Source organism: Erythrolamprus reginae, chromosome 1 (genome assembly GCF_031021105.1).
Source record: "Erythrolamprus reginae isolate rEryReg1 chromosome 1, rEryReg1.hap1, whole genome shotgun sequence".
In the NCBI taxonomy this organism is placed as follows: Eukaryota; Metazoa; Chordata; class Lepidosauria; order Squamata; family Dipsadidae; genus Erythrolamprus; species Erythrolamprus reginae.
The window spans coordinates 141,390,520-141,411,222 of NC_091950.1; the positions used below are offsets into that span (position 1 = coordinate 141,390,520).

Below are 20,703 nucleotides of genomic sequence, written 5' to 3' on the forward strand. Positions count from 1 at the left end.
GTCGGCTATAAAAAAACCTTATCTGCCTTGGAATATGGCCCCTAGTGGTGGCGGGGTGGCGCAGCAGGTAGAGTGCTGTACTGCAGGCCACTGAAGCTGACTGTAGGTCAGCGGTTCAAATCTCATCACCGGCTCAAGGTTGACTCAGCCTTCCATCCTTCCGAGGTGGGTAAAATGAGGATCCGGATTGTGGGGGCAATAGGCTGGCTCTGTTAAAAAGTGCTATTGCTAACATGTTGTAAGCCGCCCTGAGTCTAAGGAGAAGGGCAGCATAAAAATCAAACAAACAAATAAACAAACAAGAGGCAAAAAGGAAGCTGTGATATACCAGGGTGACAACAAAAAAATCACAAACACGCACACAGTGGAGATATGAAAGAAATAGGGATCAATATTCATTCACAAATTTGCATCCTAACATGGATCATGGGAACTTATTATTTGGCTACCTTAAAGGCCAGTGCTTTTTTTAGCAAATGCTCCTTTTATCATTCACTCAGTTATTGCCATTACCAAACAGGCAAGCTTAGAATGCAGATCTAGAATCTTTTTCAGGTTAAAAGCTATGTTTTATTTGTACAACACATATACCTGCTAAAACGGAAACCTACATAAGGTTTCGAGCATCCTTGTTCATTCAGATAATAACAGTAAACTAAATAAATGTTTCATCATTGCTTTTTGCCAATAATGGAATAGTAGCCTTCTGAGGTAGTCAGCTGGAGATTTCTTCTTGTTATTCAGAACTGAGCTGGCCTGAGTTTTGAAGATTCTTATGACAAGGAAAAGGAGCAGCCCTTGGCTGATGAGAGCATCAATTCTATGAAGTCCTTTGGCAAATATGGAAAACAGAAAGAGGTCATAACAGATACAAGTATGAATTTGAGTCAAAAGTCAACGCTGACCCATGACATGAGTCCGCATGCTGTATTTTCCTGGTGCTAGCAACTCCAGAGTCAGCTCTGTCATGATTGCTGTAAGACCCCATACACGGTGAGGACCATGAAGGAAGACAGGCAAAGTGTAGGAGTAGATCCCCTTACGGCAATAATGGGTGTAGCTCTGGTTCTTTTCTTGTAGCAAGTGGGAGAAAGACAGTGTGAAGACAGCCTCAACCTGTAAATCAAACCACAAAGATTTAGTGGAAGCATAACTTGTCCAATTTAGTTAGGGGATGACTTCTCTTCCATCAAAATACTTTGGAAGTAATCAGTTCAGATCTCAAATTGTAATATTGGGGGGGGGGGGGGAGGAAAAAGAGGATCTGAAATAAAGAGAAGCAAAAAAGGGGGTAGGGGGGGAGAGAGTTTCAGAAATAGAAACATCTGGTATCAAAAAGAAAGAACATGGTGCATCCAACCCATAGGAACCCTACCATAGGTTGCTTATGCTCTACTCAAGAGATTACTTCCAAGGGAATTAGTGCTTAAGATAGGAAGAATTGACACTAAAATATCACTAAGTGTCTGAGAATTTTCTTTCGCACCAATTTTCCTGGAAAAAATATATTGAATAAAAATAATGATGTGATACAGTGTTCCCTCGATTTTCGCAGGTGATGTGTTCTGAGACCGCCCACGAAAGTTGAATTTCCGCAAAGTAGAGATGCGGAAGTAAATACACTATTTTTGGCTATGAACAGTATCACAAGCCTTCCCTTAACACTTTAAACCCCTAAATTGCAATTTCCCATTCCCTTAGCAACCATTTAGATTATTACTCACCGTGTTTCTTTATTAAAGTTTATTTAAAAAACTATTTATTAAAGGTGGACGAAGGTTTGGTGATGATATATGATGTCATCGGGCAGGAAAACCCGTGGTATAGGGGGGGAAACCGCAGGTATTTTTTAATTAATATTTTTGAAAAACCGTGGTATAGACTTTTCGCGAAGTTCAAACTCGGGAAAATCGTGGGAACACTGTACACCGTGTCACTGTGTCCCAATTAATATTCTGATTTACCTCTTGGGGGTTAGGTTTCAGTGTCAGGTCCTCCAAAGGCCCTAGGTTTGCTAGTACAGGAGCCACCATCATATTAGTCTAGGGAGGGAAAGGCAGAATTAAACAGATATGAGTCTTTCACCATCCCAACAAAGAAAAGCATAAAGCAAAGCATATCCTAGGTGGCATGTTAATAGCCCATGGGGTAGGCAAAGTTGGCTCTTCTATGACATACAGACTCCCAGAATTCCTGAGTTAGCATGATTGGTTCAGGAATTCTGGGAGTTGGTCCACAAATCATAGAAGAGCCAGGTTTGCCTACCCCTGCCCTAGCCCAACCTTTTCTATTTTCTGGAAATTTTCCATTTCTCTCATTGCAGACAGCAATTCCAAAAAAAGATTTCCCCTCGCCCACCAACTGATTCTAGCACAAAGCAGTACAGTGGTACCTCTACCTACAAATGCGTCTACTTACGAACTTTTCTAGATGAGAACCAGGTGTTCAAGATTTTTTTTTGCCTCTTCTCAAGAACCATTTTCCACTTACAAAGCCGAGCTTCCGAAACTGTAACTGGAAAAGGCAGGGAGAAGCCTCCATGGGACCTCTCTAGGAATCTCCTGGGAGGAAACAGGGCCGGAAAAGGCGGGGAGAAGCCTCCGTGGGGCCTCTCTAGGAATCTCCTGGGAGGAAACAGGGCCGGAAAAGGCGGGGAGAAGCCTCCGTGGGGCCTCTCTAGGAATCTCCTGGGAGGAAACAGGGCCTCCACCCTCCCTATGGTTTCCCCAATCGCACGCATTATTTGCTTTTACATTGATTCCTATGGGGAAAATTGCTTCTTCTTACAAACTTTTCTACTTAAGAACCTGGTCATGGAACAAATTAAGTTTGTAAGTAGAGGTACCACTGTACATCCATCGCGATTCCACGACAGAAGCCTATTCCAAAGTACACCTTATCCCTGAAGACAAGGGGATACATTAAACATTACCTTAGCAGGAACAGGTCTCATGATCCCCCAGACACAGTCCTCCTTTAACTGTATGCCCAGCTCTTCATGGGTCTCTCGCAGTGCCGTGGTGATGGCATCCTGGTCAGAGTCATCACGCTTTCCACCTGGGAAACTGCAGAAGCAAATGAGTTATTGTGCAAGGGAAGTTTGGGCGGGGAAAATCTTAAGGCTACTTAAGGTTAACAGGGACTAGGAAAGTCATAAAGTCTCTTGGACATCTTCTGCCATCCTGCTTTTGAAATACCTCCCCAGTCTATATGGCTATTAAATGTTTGTGTGCCAGTTTGTAAGGTTCCGCTAAACCGGTGCTTCTCAAACAGTGGGTGCCCCCCCCCTCCGGAGGGAGCGCAGAGCGATGCCAGGGTGGGGGGGCGAGTGAACCCCAGGGAACGTGCTTTTTTACCACAGGGAGTAGGACGTGTGTCCTACCTGACACTTCTACCAGTACCTCTGTCACGTTCCTCAGCGTTGTGTCCAGGGGAGCCTGTCTAAAATAAAACACCTCACGAGTTCAATCAAACTTCTCAAACTCACGAGATGTTTTCTTTGAGAACAGGCTGCCCTGGACACAACGCTGAGGTACGCGAATTGAGGTACCGGTACAAGTATCAGGTAGGACACGTGTCTCACGGCGGGGTGCAATTTGGGAACTACATTCATAGGCAGAGTTGGGGAGGTGCAAAATGTTTACTTCTTCTTGGGAGGGAGGATGCAAAAGAAAATAATTGAGAAGCACTGAGCTAAACGATGCTTCCCTGCCCCTTTCTTTAGAACAACCCAGAAACAGTTACGTTTTATTTATCTATTTATTTATCTATTTTACCTATCCATCCATCCATCCATCCATCCATCCATCCATCCATCCATCCATCCATCTATCTATCTATCTATCTATCTATCTATCTATCTATCTATCTATCTATCTATCTAATTTATTTATTTTGTCCAATACACATTAATACACAATGAAGGTTATTTTACAGTTGCAAGACTTTCATACATCTGGAGACTTTTATTTTGCCTCTCTTTAACCTTCTCTAGGATAGACTGTTATCCTTCTCTAGGCTATACACTGCTCAAAAAAATAAAGGGAACACTTAAACAACACAATATAACTCCAAGCAAATCAAACTTCTGTGAAATCAAACTGTCCACTTAGGAAGCAACACTGATTGACAATCAACTTCACATGTTGTTGTGCACACTCAGCTTTGTACAGAACAAAGTTTTAAATGAGGATATTTCATTCATTCAGATCTAAGATGTGTTCTTTGAGTGGTTTTTTTGAGCAGTATACTAACCTACCCAGACTTCATGCTCTGGGGAATCCAGAGCATGATACCATGGTCTTTCGAGACAGAAGGATGCCAATGCAACCTTCTCTATATTTAGACTTTAAACTGTTCTTCAAAAACCTTATGAGATCCACCAAAGACAAGAGGAGGATGTGGCTGAGGGTTAATGAATCCCATCTGGGTATTCTGCAGTTCATCTTTGCGTTTACCAAGGAGGAAAATTAAACTGTCAAGTACCTGACTTGCCCTCCGTATAAACCGGTCAGGGTGCTGGAACGCAGAGTGTACAGGATCGCTGGCTCCCCAGCCACTAAGCAGAGAGATACCAGCACAGCTGCCTTCATAGTTTCTTTCTTGTACCGGGCAGTGGATTTCTCTAGCAGTCCTCTGCACCGCTGCTCGTTTTCCCAGGATAAATATCTACGTACCAGACCCACGTTGGTTATGGGTATACGGAGTGTACGCCGGCAGAGGCAGTGCAGAGACGGAAGCATAGTGTCCTAAATAGAGGAGGGAGTGAGAGGAAGGGAAGAATTTCAGCTGAATTAATTAATCATTCATTCATTCATTCATTCATTCATTTATTGGATTTGTATGCCGCCCCTCTCCACAGACTCAGGGCGGCTAACAACAGTGACAAAAAACAGCATGTAACAATACAATACTAAACAACTAAAAAAAAACTTATTATAAAACCAAACATACATACAAACATACCATGCGTAAATTGTAAGGCCTAGGGCAGTGATGGCGAACCTATGACACGCGTGTCAGCACTGACACGCGTAGCCATTTTCGGTGACACGCGGCCGCCGGAGAAACGGAGCTTTAGGGAGTGCAATTGCAACCACAATTATTATTATTATTTTTCCTCTCCCCTTAATTAAGAGGCCGGGCGATTTTCGCCCGGCCGATATTTGCGATGGCTGGGAGGGGCGAGAACACCGCCTCCCAGCTGGGCGTGCCTGCGCGGAGCGGAGGCTCGCCCACACGCTGCCTTTGGCAGCACAAGCATGCCTGTCCGGCCGGGGGAAGAATCGCCCCGGCTGGACGTCAGTTTCAGCTGGTGGGGGGGCGCCGCCTCCCAGCTGATTGGCGCGGCACCAAGCATCGGAGCCCACCACGAACGGTGGTTGGCTCGCAGGGGCCGCTGGGAGCGAGGGGAGGGGTTGCAGGCCTATTTCAGGGTCTGGACCCCTCGCCCTCGCCCCTCTGCTCCCTGCTCGCCTTCCAGAACGGTGTTACAGGAGACGGTGCTAAGGTAAACCCTTACCGGGTTATTAATTTGTAATTTAAAAAAATCATGCTGGGCTCACAAAAAAGAGAGTCTGAAAAAAAACCCTGCGTGGACGTCGCACCATTTGCTTCCTCCTTTGGTGGCTCATAACTAGATTTTTACAACCCCCCCACCCCCCTTGATAAGCTTTTTCTTGAATCTGAACAGTTTGGGGGTTCGCCAAAGAGAGAAAAGTGAACGAGAGGGAGAGAGAAAGGGAGGAAGAGAGGAAGGAAGGAAGAGATAAATATAAAGGGAGAGAGGGAGAAAGAGAGGGAGGGGAAGAGGGGAAGGAAGGAAAAGAGAGAAAGAGAAAAAAGTGGAAGAGAGAAGGAAAGAAAGGAAGGGAGAGAGAGAGAGAAAGAGTGTGAGAGAGAAGATAGGAAGAGAGAGAGAGAGAGAGAGTTTTAATAGTAATAGAGTTTGGTTTTGTTTTATTATTAATTTCTTTTAATAAAAAAGAAGGGATTTGTTATTTATTTATATTTATATTTATTTTTTGTTTGTTTATCTGTCTATCTACCTACCTACCTACCTACCTATATGTATATATATATAAATATACTTCTATGCCACCCAGTTTTTTTCTCAAGGTGACACACCACCCGAGTTATGTTCAGTTTTTTGGCGAATTTTGACACACCAAGCTCAAAAGGTTGCCCATCACTGGCCTAGGGGGAAAGAATATCTCAGTTCCCCCATGCCTGATGGCAGAGGTGGGTTTTAAGAAGCTTACGAAAGGCAAGGAGGGTGGAGGCAATTCTAGTCTCTGGGGGGAGTTGGTTCCAAAGGGCTGGGGCTGCCACAGAGAAGGCTCTTCCCCTGGGTCCCGTCAAACGACATTGTTTAGTTGACGGGACCCGGAGAAGGCCCACTCTGTGGGACCTAACTGGTCGCTGGGATTCGTGCAGCAGAAGGCGGCACGAATCCCAGTCCACACCTTGTCACTCGGTTAATTGGTTAATTACTTGAGCCTCACCGCATATTTCTCCTAAGGCAGTGGTTCTCAACCTGGGGTGTCAAGACCCCTTTGGGGATCCGCCCATTTCACAGGGGTTGCCTAAGGCCATGGGAAAAGACAAATTTCCCATGGTATTAGGAACTAAAGCTTCTATTCTGGCACCTTGGAACATATTTTTACAATCCGACCAATCAGGCATTTACAGTGGGAGTGTCCCTTGGACCTTCCTGCCAATCAGCTTAAAGCTCTTTTGGGAGACTTGGCGTGAGACTTATGGTTGGGGGTCACCACAACATGAGGAACTGTATTAAGGAGTTGCAGCATTAGAAAGGTTGAGAATTACTGTCCTAAGGCTAGTCCAAACTTGTTGTGTAAGAGAGGCAGGAAAGGCTAAAGTTTGGAATCCAAAGTCAAGAGTCTACATTTCATCTCCCCTGCCAAATTTGGACCAACCACTCTTGATCTGCCACACTCATTTTGTATCATCAGGAAACATGGCTGTGACAAGCATGAAAGACCCGGGAAACACACTGGGAACTTGACAAGCCCAGAGCAGGCAGGGGTTTAAGTCCTCCACATAACTATCATAGAGTCCCTAGGGAGATAGAATAAAATTCTTTATTGGCCAAATGTGATTGGACACACAAGGGATTTGTCTTTGGTGCGTCTGCTCTCAGCATACATAAAAGAAAAGAATCAAGAATCATTGTCAAGAATCATGTGGTACAACACTTAATGATTGTCATAGGGGTCAACTAAGCAATAAGGAAACAATCAATATTAATAAAAATCTTAGGATACAAGCAACAAGTTACATTCATACAGTCCTGAGTGGGAGGAAAAGGGTGATAGGAATGATGAGAAAAACTAGTAGAAATAGAAGTGCAGACTTAATAAAAAGTTGACAGTGTTGAGGGAATTATTTGTTTAGCAGAGTGATGGCTTTAGGGGAAAAACTGTTCTTGTGTCTAGTTGTCTTGGTGAGCAGTGCTCTGTAGCGACGTTCTGAGGGTAGGAGTTGAAACAATTTGTGTCCAGGATGTGAGGGGTCAGTAAATATTTTTATAATATTTTTATTTACATGTTGTAAGCTGCCCTGAGTCTAAGGAGAAGGGCAGCATAAAAATCAAATGATAGATAGACAGACAGACAGACAGACACAGACAGACAAGGGGGACAAGCAAATTGAATGAATGAATGAATGAATCAATCAATCAGGGTGCAGGTCTTGGTGTTGTCATTTTGCCTTATCAGCTTTACCCAGAGTTCTCCATATGAGCTGGACATCACCTCCCATTATCCTTAGCCAACCAGCCTGGGATGGGAGCCGTAGTCCACCCCATCGAGGAGATGCCGGGGTTTCTGAAACCGTCCCATTCAAAGTTTCCAGAAGGGGGAAAAAAAGGAGTTTCGTTCTTTCGAGAGCAGCCACCAAGGGCAGGCACGGGAAAGTCCTCGGGTCCCTCCCGCAGTTACCCGCCAACTACCCGACGACGCAACCAGCGACACTCAAGAGCAAACAACTCAGCAGAGAATCCCACTATCACAGTTCTTCCTCTTAGCCCCGCCCCTCCCTCAACAAATATGGCGGAAGTGAAAAGCTTCCTAGCCTGCTTTTCAACAAATGGGGGCCCGATGTCAGTTAAGGACACACTTCCGCCAGGCCGAAATATGGAACGCGCCATTCTAACCTCTTAGAAACGTTCCTCCGTCAAAGAGAGGGAATTCTTGGCCGAGCAGCGTAAAACCGACAGCCGAGGACGCCGCCTCCGCCAATGAGGAAAAAAACCGCGCCCCAAACTGAGAGGCTGGGCGGTGCTTCGAGAGCTCCCTCGCCCTTTAAAGAGACCTTGAGGGCGACCTTAGGATGTTGTGGCTGGAAAGGTTAGAGCAGAGGTCATCCAACTTGGCAATTTTATGACTTGTAGACTTCAACTCCCAGAATTCTCCAGTCAGCTATGCTGACCGAAGAATTCTGGAAGTTGAAGTCCACAAGTCTTAAAGTTTGAACTTCACCCAATATACATGTATTCTTAAGACTATAGGATGCAAAAATATCCATTTAACTCAAGGCTGATACTAGCTTTTATGAGATTTTAAGATGTTCCTCAAATTAATTTTATCCTTACTTTTCAGGACAGGTATTAAACCACATGAAGATAGCAAAATGAGAGCATCAATGACAAAATGGGAGTTTATTTGGGGTCTTCTGCCCTGGAATTAATCCACAAAGTGATATATGTTTGAGTTATTTGTAAAAGTAATAAAGGCAGGATGGTAATAAATAATAAATGCACCCAACAATTGTCAGAATCATTTGTTATGTATAAATAGAAATGAAATGATAAATAGCCCGCAGTTTCTTATAATTGTATCACCTATTATTCAGGAAGTTATTTTAAGCATGTCTGCTAGCCTCAATATATTAAAACAAAATTTGTTGCCTATCTACTATGGAGAAATATGTAAAATAATTCAAATGCCACCATGGCAGAACATAATGATGTAAAGTGAATAAGAGGGCAAGTCCCAGTTTAACATTCCTGAGTTTGGAGCCCTAATATATAACATGTTTTATCCTTTATAAGTTCTCCAAAGATCCTGTGCTGTTCTCACTATGAATGAAACAGGACTTTGTATCACAATATGGTATCCATGTATGTAAGCAATTAAGAGGCCACTGAATAACTCTAGGTGGCGGATAGTTTAAAAACCAGTATAGAATTCCAGAAAAGAAAAAAAAAGCAGCCCAAACTACTCCGTTTAGTATGAAACAATTTGAAACTGTCATGTTTTGTTTCTTTTAATTTGTTCCAGAGCAACAGCTGAGGCAAAAATACTAGAATAACATAATGTAGTAAGCCATAATATGATTACGTTTTTTGACTTAGAGCACAGTACGTGAATCCTGAAATTGTACATTATTCAAAAAGCTAGTTTAAGAAGTAGGATGAAAGCCATCTTTTATTACACTGCACTACTCCTTTCTTACTAAACCTCCAGGTTCTAAAGATGACTAATATTACCACTGTGTTCTTTCACAGCCTGGGTTCCTTTCAGCACTAATTCTTCCAAACATAATTTGATTTGATTTGATTTATTAGACTTGTATACCGCCCCTCTTTGCTTTCTTCAATGAATTCCTCCACGATATGGCCAACTGCACATCCAACTACATATGCAAGTCAATAGTGAAATATATCTGCAGAGCTAGATGTGCTGCATTAAGCCATTTCATCCTGATGTGTACTTTAAAAAATAAAAAATATTTGCAAATTAATAATACAATCAGCTTTCCATTTCATCTGCAGATTTATAGGCCTTGCAGAAGAATTAGGAATGGGAAAGTAAAGATTTAGATGAATTCATCAAAGTTATATTTATGTACTACAGAATCCTGACTGGTTGTTTTGGACAATATTTTCCCATGAACTCACATACATTGGAAAGGCTTCTTTGCTTCATTTCATAATCACTCCAAGAAGTACATAAAGGCAATTCAAGGCCTAAGACACAGGATGTTGCTGCGCTTGCTCTGTAAGATGTTGTAGGGCTTCTTATGTGGTTTAATTCTCAGTTATTTTCATGGGGCACATTGCACTCTATTTCTAATGCTGTACACCATCCAGAGTCGCATTTATGAATTAGATGGCCATATAAATCCAACAATCAAGTAAGACCACATCCAGGTATGAACCTTATTTTCTTTGCTGCAAGAAATTACAAAGATGAGTCTAAAGTATTTAATAAACTGCCCAAGAAGAAAAATCAAAACAGAAAAACCGTGAGTAGAGGCAAGTTGTCACAAATAATAGAAACTAAATTCTGTTACTGAAGCCCAAGCAAAAGTAGATGTGGGCTACAAAAGATTATAGAACGGTGTGACTTCTTTGAAGTGGGCTTTATAACTGTTCATCCAGATGCCTGCTGTTTAGATAAATTATATCGCCTCATCCGTTCCTCAAGTTCTGGACGGAAGTGACGAATTAGACCCTGTAAAAAAATCAAGCACAGGAGTTACCCATTAAATACATATGTAGCATTCCCTGAACACCATCCTGAGGCCTCCCTGCAAAATCATTTCATCTCCAGCCCTCCCTCAAGCAAATAGTGTGATTCTTCAGCACATTCTGAAGTAAAGAGGAAATTACCTGCACAGGCCAAGCAGCCCCATCTCCCAGGGCGCAAATAGTATGTCCCTCAATTTGTTTGCTAATTTCCCAAAGTGCATCAATTTCTGCCACTTGCGCGTTGCCTTTCACAAATCGCCACATGACCTTGTTCATCCAGTCAACACCTGTAGGAAGGGAATCAACATTAAAAGTGGAATACAAAGCCTCATGAAAATCAACAAGGCAGCACAATACTGAACACAGCAGTGTAAATTGGTTTTTCTTCCCAGGGTTACAGATCTGTTCCTAATCTTGGATTGGCAATTTCCCTCTCAGGGATTTTCAGATGTCTTTTTAAAAAAAAAAAAAAAAATTTTTATTAAATATATACACATTTTAAAAAGACATTCTCTCAATCATCACATAATTACATTTTGATCACTATTCTGTCTTGTATTTAAGAACATACAAAAAAGAAAAAACACAAAAAACAAAAGCATAACAAAAGCAACTACAGTGATCCCCCGAGTTTCGCGATCTCGATCTTTGCGAAACGCTATATCGCGATTTTTCCACCTGATGACGTCACTCCCTTCCTTTCTCATCTTTCTTTCTCTCTCTCTTTCTCTATCTTGCTTCTTCCACTCTCACACTCTCTTCCTCCCTCTCTCATCTCTTTCTTTCCTTCTCTCTCTTTCTCTATCTCTCCCCCTCTTGCTCTCGAGCGGTAAGCGAGCGGCCGGCCGGGCGGGAGAACGGGCAAGCGAGCAGCCGGGCGGGCGGGTGAATGGGCAAGCGAGCGGCCGGGCGGGCGGGAGAACGGGCAAGCGAAGCGGCCGGGCGGGCGAACGGGCAAGCGAGCGGCCGGGCGGGCGAACGGGCAAGCGAGCGGCCGGGCGGGCGGGAGAACGGGCAAGCGAAGCGGCCGGGCGGGCGGGAGAACGGGCAAGCGAGCGGCCGGGCGGGCAGGTGAACGGGCAAGCGGCAAGCGATCTTGGGGTTTCCCCTTTGCCTGGGCGGCGGGAAGACCCAGGGAAGGTTCCTTCGGCCGCCCAACAGCTGATCTGCTCCGCAGCGCGGCAGCAGCGAGGAGCCGGATGGGGTTTCCCCGTTGCTTGGGCAACGGGGAAACCCCATCTTCGGCTCCTCGCTGCTGCCGCGCTGCGGAGCAGATCAGCTGTTGGGCGGCCGAAGGAACCTTCCCTGGGTCTTCCCCGCCGCCCACACGCAAACTCCACCATCTGTGCATGTGCGGCCATGGAAAAAGGGGCGCGCATGCGCAGATGGTGTTTTTACTTCCGCACCACTACATCCCGAAAAACCGATTATCGCGAGGGGTCTTGGAACGGAACCCTCGCGATAATCGGGGGATCACTGTATACATAAACCCCCCTCCCCTGCTGTCTCTTTGACATCTTAATCTTCACTTTTAAATTATTCTGCAGTGCACGATACCAACGATTAATATTCGGTCTTATGTGTAACCTATTTTCAAATTGATTTTCTTGTTAAATCCTATTTTTCCATATTCCTACATCTATATTTGATTATTACAGCATCTTTAAATTTTCTAATCTAATTTTTTTAAAACTTTTAAACATATTTACGAATCTTTCATACAGCTTCCTTTTCTTTCCTTTTTTCTAACCATTCGTAGAAAACACTCCATATTTCATAACATTCTGAATCTTCCTTATCATTTAGGGATAAATGGGATTATCAGATGTCTGCTTCCACTGTATTTTAAATAATACTGGCACATTAGCAATTTATAATACCAGTTTATGTATGGTATGCTTGTGTGTATGTTTGCTTTTAATAATGGGGCGTTTAGTGTTTCTTTTAAATTATTAGATTAGTTACATATTGTTTATTATTGCTGTGAGCCGCCCCGAGTCTACGGAGAGGGGCGGCATATAAATCTAATAAATAAATAAAAAATAAAAAATAATTCTTTTTCAACCTCCAACCCTAATTCAAAGAATTCTGGGATAATTTTGATAACGCTTCAAAAGATTTGAATAATAACACTCACCTTCTCGGCAAGGTGTGCACTGCCCACAACTTTCGTGCTTGTAAAATTCAATGAGGCGGGCAATGGCTCGAACTATATCTGTCTGGGGAGAAAGAGAAGAAAATGAAGATGTGTCATATGCAAATCCCATAGAAATAACTCTAGAGAACATTGCTTACCGATTTGTCCATGACAATGAGAGCTGCTGTCCCAAGCCCAGTCTGTGCCTCCACTAAGGCATCAAAGTCCATCAGAACTGTCTCACACACTGACTTAGGGATGAGTGGAGTTGAAGAGCCTCCGGGAATCACAGCAAGCAAGTTATCCCAGCCACCTCTAATGCCACCTGATCAGAAGGAAGAAACACACCATGAAGCCTGGTTCTTTAGATGATTGGATTAGGTCAACATACAAGAGGAACAACATGAACTGAAAAGCTGATGCCACTAATATAGGTATCTACATTAAAGTGACAGCTCATTATTTAGGGTGAATAAGTCACTCTCACCTGCATGTCGTTCAATCAAATCACGCAATGGTACTGACATCTCTTCTTCCACAGTACAAGGGGTATTGACGTGGCCCGAGATATTGAAAAGCTTAGTGCCAGAGTTACGCTCCCGCCCAAAGCCAGCAAACCAGGTACCTCCTCGACGGCAGATGGTAGGAGCTACCGCAACTGTTTCCACATTTGCCACTGTGGTAGGGCACCCAAAAACCCCTAGAGAAAGAAAGAAAATGTGTTAACATAACAACATTTCTGAATGATCTAAGACGAAAAGGAGAATGGGCACAAGAATAATCAAAATGGGAGTTTTAGTACTATTAAATGGAATATTTGATAGGGACTTAAAAGTTATTTTAGGTGAAAAAACTATGTTGATGGCCTTATATATCAATAGACAATGAGAGTCTCATGTTGATTTGGAGAAGCATATTAGAAATCCACACACATACACACACATACACAGCCACCAGTAGAAGAAGCATTTAAAATGCCTTACCTACATCTGCAGGGAAAGGAGGCTTGAGGCGGGGTTTGCCCTGTTTGCCCTCAAGGGATTCAATAAGTGCCGTTTCTTCACCACAAATATAGGCACCTGCCCCTCTTGCTACAAAGACATCAAAGTCATAGCCAGAGCCACAAGCATTCTTGCCCACCAGTCCTGCTTCATAGGCCTCCTTGATTGCCACCTAATAAAGACAGCATTAATTACTACAGCCAAACCCCAAACACCGGTGACCTTGATTTCTGACCATAGAAAAAAGCAATCTAGCAGACAAAATTAAGGTAACCACAAGAGAGAGCAGCTAACCTGCAAGTTTGATGCTTCATTGTAGAACTCTCCACGTATATAGATATAGGCAGCTCGAGCCCCCATAGATCTTCCTGCCACCAGGCAGCCCTCTATCAGCTTATGGGGATCATGACGCATAATCTCCCGATCCTTACAGGTTCCTGGTTCCCCTTCATCAGCATTCACGACCAAGTATTTAGGCCTGAAACACAAAAATAATTATATTCAGCAACAAGAAGAAAAGCCTCTCTATCAATGCGTGCTACAATTAGTAATGCTACCTAATCTTTTAAAGTTTATACACAGACTACATAACTAATCTATCTAGTTCAGAACCTTCACTCAATGATCATAGTGTTCAACTTCAGCTGCAAGGAAATCAAGGCTTAGGAAAACCTGAGCATACAAGTATGCATCCTAAATATTACTAAAGAAATTATATTTGTATTTCTGCAGCTACAGCAAATGACAATATAGAAACATAGAAGACTGACGGCAGAAAAAGACCTCATGGTCCATCTAGTCTGCCCTTATACTATTTCCTGTATTTTATTTTACAATGGATATATGTTTATCCCAGGCATGTTTAAATTCGGTTACTGTGGCTTTACCGACCACGTCTGCTGGAAGTTTGTTCCAAGGATCTACTACTCTTTCAGTAAAATAATATTTTCTCATGTTGCCCTTGATCTTTCCCCCAACTAACTTCAGATTGTGTCCCCTTGTTCTTGTGTTCACTTTCCTATTAAAAACACTTCCCTCCTGAACCCTATTTAACCCTTTGACATATTTAAATGTTTCGATCATGTCCCCCCATCAATTAATATATTGATTAATTGATTGATTAATTGATTGATTGGATTTCTAGGTCGCTCTTCTCTGTAGACTCAGGACGGCTTACAAAACATTAGCCATATGACAAACTAGGCTGAAAAAAGGTGAATTTTGAATAAGAGCGCACACAGAGATATTAAAAGCTGACTTTTCCAAGTACGAATTTCACACTCCATTCACCTAGCCAAACCAACTATTATCCACTTATAGCAGCTCTTCTGGATAAGAAGTTCCGAGATCTGGCTGCTTCACAGAGCCAATCTTTCTAGAGAACACAACTTTAAAAAAAAAGAGAGAATAAAAGATGGGTTTCAAACTTTTGAAACAGATATAAATCATTCTTCAAAGTTGAGATGCACAATTTTAAATGTAAAAGACCGAAATGGAAACCACACTTGCAAATACTAATTAATAATAAATGGCCTCCCAACCCAAAAGTAGAAGAAAAAACAATGGCTTAGACAGGTTCAGCACAAGAAGATGGGCAGGGTCTATCGTTTGAAACTATAATGTTCATAATTGGTACCACACCTGCCATCTGGAGGCTTATTCATAAAGCTCCATTTGAGGCCAGTGGGAAAGCCAGCTCCTCCACGGCCTCTCAGGCCTGAAGTCTTTATTTCATTCAAGATCCAATCAATACCCTTCAGCAGGATTTCCTTGGTTTTATACCAGTCACCTCGGCTCAAAGCCCCTTTCAACCTAGAGACAAAAACGAAAGAGAATTAATGCACATTAATTCCATTTTGTAAATAAATTCAGAGCTGTTTTCCCCATCCAGGGTTGTTCAGATATCTCAGAATATTACAGCAGTTTAATGTAGAAGTTAAGATATTGGACTAAATCTGGAAAGCTTCAAGTTCTAGTCTTCCTTCAGGCATGAGTATGATTTAATCATGATTTTGACCCAGTTGCTCACTCTTGACCCAACTCACATGACATTTAAGTGTTCTTAATATAGTATATATAAAATTAGGAGGCTGGAGCATTTTGATTCTAGCTTGAGTTGTACCATAAGTGCAATCTCTAAATACATGGGAAATTTGGAAATGTTTGGAATTAGGAAATATATCTTCCTCTTGTATATGGAGTTGAGAATCCTCATTTCTAACCACAATAATGACAAAAAGATAAAACATTATGATGAGGCTTGTGCCATGATGTCATGACACAAGCCTTGTCCTCTGGTATTTGTAGCACAAGTAAAGAGCAGAATTTGCATCACACTGAATTTTTCATTGCTTACTCTCTTAGCCCCATGTATGGAAACTGATACTTACAGAATTAACAAGCATTAGTAGTAGCTGCACAAATAAATGCACGATCACAAAATTGTGCAGTGTCAAAATATCACAAAAATTTAATTGCCAAGATAGCAATTTTGCACACAAATACATACAACTAGAGAAATGTAAAACAATTACAATTGTATTGAAGTAAACCACAACTGTTAGATAAGTAGAAAAATATATTGCTCAAAAAATAAAGGGAACACTTAACACAATATGACTCCAAGTAAATCAAACTTCTGTGAAATCAAACTGTCCACTTAGGAAGCAACACTGATTGACAATCAATTTCACATGTTGTCAGCACATTCAACTTTGTACAGAACAAAGTATTCAATGACAATACAGTGGTACCTCAAGATACGAACCCCTCGTCTTACGAACAACTCGTGATACGAACCCGGGGTTCAGAAAAATTTTGCCTCTTCTTACGAACTTTTTTCGAGTTACGAACCGGCGTTCGGAGACTGCTGGGAAGCCGCGCGGCTGTTTTAAAAGGTGACAGCCGGGCGGCGGGGCTTCCCAGAAGCCTCCCAAACGCTGGTTCGTAACTTGAACAAAGTTCGTAAGAAGAGGCAAACATTTTCTGAACCCCGGGTTCGGTTCGGGAGGTTGCTGGGAAGCCCCCCAGCCCGGCTGTCACCTTTTAAAACAGCCGCGCCGCTTCCCAGCTGTCTCCCGAAGCCGAACACGGAAGTTCGGCTTTAGCGTTCGGCTTCAGGAGACAGATGGGAAGCGGTGCGGCTGTTTTAAAAGGTTGCAGCCGGCCTGGGGGGCTTCCCAGCACCCCCCCGAACCCCGAACCCGGGTTCGGGGGGGTGCTGGGAAGCCCCCTAGGCCGGCTGTCACCTTTTAAAACAGCCGCGCGGCTTCCCAGCAGTCGCCGAAAGCCGGTTTTTTGCGGGGGGTTTTTTGGTTGCACGGATTAATTGACTTTACATTGTTTCCTATGGGAAACAATGTTTCGTCTTACGAACCTTTCGTCTTACGAACCTCCTCCTTGCACCAATTAAGTTCGTATCATGAGGTATTACTGTATTCCATTCATTCAGATCTAGGATGTGTTCTTTGAGTGTTCCCTTTATTTCTTTTTGAGCAGTGTATTTTTGGCAGCCTACAATTCATTCACTAGTTAAATGTTTAACCCTCCATTTCCTCCATTTACTTTTTTTTCTCCACTAACTAAAAAAGATTTGAAAACTGTATATTTTCCTGTCAGCAAGCAAATACAGTGATCTCTCGGTTAGCGCGGGGGTTACGTTCCAAGACCTCCCGCGCTAACCGATTTCCGCGTTATACTGGATGCGGAAGTAAAAACCACCATCTGCGCATGTGCACCATTTTTTTCATGGCCGCACATGCGCAGATGGTGGAGTTTGCGTGTGGGCGGCGGGGAAGACCAAGGGAAGATTCCTTCAGCCGCCCAACAGCTGATCTGCTCCGCAGCGCGGAAGCAGCGAGGAGCCGAAGATGGGGTAAAGGCAAAGGGGAAACCCCATCTTCGGCTCCTCGCTGCTGCCGCGCTGCGGAGCGGATCAGGTGTTGGGCGGCTGAAGGAACCTTCCCTTGGTCTTCCCGCCAGATCGCTTGCCGCTTGCCAGTCCACGCCCCCCTGGATGAGCGGCCCCGCATGGCCCCAGCGCCAGACTCCGTTGCCGAACGCCGAAACCGGAAGGGGCGAGGTGGGGGAGAACGGGAGGCTCAGCATTCCGTCAGTCGCAGCGCTGGCTGTCAACTTTTCTTTTTAGCACTGGGGAGGCAAGTCAGCTCCTGCCCAGTTTTAAAAAGAAAAGTTGACAGCCAGCGATTGTTCCGCTGCCGCCAGCATGGCCTGGCTGGCAGCGGAAGATGTAACGGAGCCCACGGGGGATTCGCCTTCCTCCCACCCACAACCGAGACTGATCGTGGGCTCCTTCGCAACCTCGGAGAGCTTCCAGGGCATGAAAGCTCACGAAAACCAGGAAGCTCTCCGAGGTTGCGAAGGAGCCCACGATCAGTCGGCTGCGGGCGGGAGGAAAGCGAATGCCACGGGGCTGGGCTCGGCTCCCCCCTCGGCTCCCCCCCTTACCAGCCCCGCCGCGGAAGGCTCCATTCTGTTCCCTGCCGGCCCGATTGAGCGGCCGGCGGTCTCCATTCAGGGAACAGACGTCCACCCCCTCCTCGGAGTCCCCGGCACCCAGCGTCCCCATGCCGCCTCCACCTCCCGGTAATGCGCCCGACCTCTGCCTCTCTCTTTCTCTCTCATATACCACGCCGGCAACAGGGAGAGAAAGAGAGAGAGAACTAGCGTGGACTTATTTTTTATTTTTTAATATTTTATTTTTTTAATTAATATTTTTTGAAAAACCGCGTTGCAGCGTTTCGCGCTAATCGAGAACGCGCAAATCGAGGGATCACTGTATATATTCTACATATTTGTTGCTCACCTCCAATCATGACGTCCATAAAGATTAGTAAAAATGCGATCCTCATCTTTGAGAGGGCCAAACTGTGTTTTTTTGGGGGGTGCCTGTCAAACAAAAAGAAATAGCTTTAACTATAGTCCACAGAGAGGGGCAGCATACAAATCCAATAAATAAAAATAAATAAATAAATAAACTTTGAAAAAAACATACTACAAAAATAGGACAAAAGCAAAAAAAAACTAAAAGCAAAAGGAGCAGATAAATCTCTTTCCAAAAGCTAAACACAGAAACTGAGCCATCTGCATAACAAGCAATGAAAAAGCACTCTTCCCCCAAGACTATACAGTATATTCTAAAACTCGTGTTCGTGGTAAAAATAGAAATAACTAAAAAGCACATTGGAGGAACCAAGATCCAAAAAGCAGGATTTTGGAGATCTGCATCATCCATTCTCCCTACCCTTATTCCTCTAGTACAATCTTTTTTTTTAATCTGCAGCACAATTTTGAACATAACGTTAGTTCTGTGGCACACCGGGAAATTATGAAATGCATATATTATTTTAAAACGTGTAAGACAGGTTTCAAGAAGTTAAAACTATTTTAATAATATCTGTACTGTATTGCAATACGGATTACACAGAATATGCACAGCACAAAAAGAAAAAAAATGACGTAGCTGAGAACCACTGCTGCAGTTGTATAGGTCCCCATCCCTCCTCCCCTTTTCCTTATTGAAAAAGAAACAAAAGAAAGGCAAGCAGAAGTCACCGATTCCGGAGCAGCGGCGGCGGAAAAAAAGCGAGCCTGGGTGCAAATCGGACGGAGGCGCAAGGTCTGAGCCCCCAACATAGCGGAGAGCGAAGGGGGGGGGGGGATCCTCCTCCCCTGCTGCAGCTCCTAACCTCGTCACCTTCACCTGTCGGGCGCAATAATAATACGTCACGATGTTTCTCTCTTCGCTCTTCCCGAATGACCAGAGACGGGGGCAAACTTCCTTTGGCGTCTGGGATCATGGGAATTGTAGTTTTAGTTCCACCAAGGAAGCGCACGCGATCTCCAACCAGTGTTTAGTGCTGAAGAAATGACAGACTGCGGCGAAGGTTCGGGTTTTTTTAGAGCAAGAGGTTATGGATGTGGAATAAAGAAGTATATGTGCGTCGCATAGTGGTTGATAACATATATTTATAAGAGTACAGTATAAGTTTCCTGTCGGATTTGTTTGCAACATGTATGACAATAGTATTTAGGATCCTTTTTAAACAAAATAAATTATAGGAAATGCAAGGGACTACTCTAAAATCTATTTTTAATACAAGGAAATGAAATTTCACATCTGTTAACTATTAGTACCCTATGTATTTAAGGCAGAAGTTTGTAATTAAAAGTTTACAATAAATTAATATGTTTGTAGCAAAATCAACCATCTTTTACTAGGTACCGAATATCTTTTCGATCTAATTTTCGTTGTTGCAATCAACTGCACAACCATCTGCAGCCTTTTGGCTTTTCAAATGCAACTCATAGTGAAACTTGGATCATACCATTAACTCGCTTCTCTTGTCAGTTTAGGTCAAGGATTTTACACCTTTTAGTATTCCATTTGTGAAGATTGCTGTACACCTTTTGATAGCCTGTTTGTGAAATTGTTACACGGTTCTATAAAATAAATCATTGCAGTCATAAAACCCTGCAGAATATTTATTATCTACTGGATTTGTCACATATGAAGTTAGCTGGCCAGTAGTCAACCAGGTACTTTAGGAAAGTTCATAAGATGGGGAATTTACTATTTTATCCAATTTAAAAATAAATTTTTCTGTCATTTTAATAATGATGGGTTGTTTACTGCTTCAAATTATGTTTTTTTATTATATGTATTTTATGTAACTACTCATTGGGCTATGCAGTGGCTATAAATCCCACATGTATGTTGTTGGAGGTCTCCAGTTGTAATCAATATTTTTATAATTTATGGACTTACATTCCAGGTATTCCTATCTTCTAAAATTATATAATATTGCTTTTTTCACAAAAATATCCTCTACTGGCTTGCTTTATTTACTTCTTTTATTTATTTATTTATTTGTTTATTCATTCATTCATTCATTCAAATTTTTATGCCGCCCTTCTCCTTAGACTCAGGGCGGCTTACAACATGTTAGCAATAGCACTTTTTAACAAAGCCAGCATATTGCCCCCACAACCCGGGTCCTCATTTTACCCACCTCAGAAGGATGGAAGGCTGAGTCAACCTTGAGCCGGTG

At 43.1% G+C, this 20,703-nt stretch overlaps 2 protein-coding genes across 3 annotated transcripts; both read right to left on the reverse strand.

Moving 5' to 3' along the window:
• Positions 1–547: 547 nt before the first annotated feature.
• NUDT8 (nudix hydrolase 8) lies at positions 548–8,282 on the reverse strand. Of its 2 annotated transcripts, none has more exons than XM_070726550.1 (5): positions 8,177–8,282; positions 4,486–4,748; positions 2,933–3,065; positions 1,965–2,042; positions 548–1,116 (listed from the first exon to the last, which is right to left on the reverse strand). In XM_070726550.1, exons 2-5 carry the CDS (start codon positions 4,740–4,742, stop codon positions 895–897), a joined length of 690 nt encoding a protein of 229 aa, XP_070582651.1. In that variant the 5' UTR covers positions 4,743–4,748; positions 8,177–8,282; the 3' UTR covers positions 548–894. The 2 variants fall into 2 exon arrangements, with proteins under 2 accessions (XP_070582651.1, XP_070582644.1); XM_070726543.1 differs by lacking the exon at positions 8,177–8,282 and adding an exon at positions 7,746–8,065.
• Positions 8,283–10,214: 1,932 nt separating this feature from the next.
• Positions 10,215–19,443, reverse strand: NDUFV1 (NADH:ubiquinone oxidoreductase core subunit V1). Its single transcript, XM_070726562.1, has 10 exons — positions 19,208–19,443; positions 18,459–18,541; positions 15,275–15,445; positions 13,928–14,111; positions 13,616–13,805; positions 13,120–13,332; positions 12,791–12,957; positions 12,633–12,714; positions 10,637–10,782; positions 10,215–10,478 (listed from the first exon to the last, which is right to left on the reverse strand). The coding sequence occupies exons 1-10, from the start codon at positions 19,286–19,288 to the stop codon at positions 10,398–10,400; spliced, it is 1,398 nt and encodes a 465-aa protein (XP_070582663.1). The 5' UTR covers positions 19,289–19,443; the 3' UTR covers positions 10,215–10,397.
• Between the last annotated feature and the right edge of the window lie 1,260 nt (positions 19,444–20,703).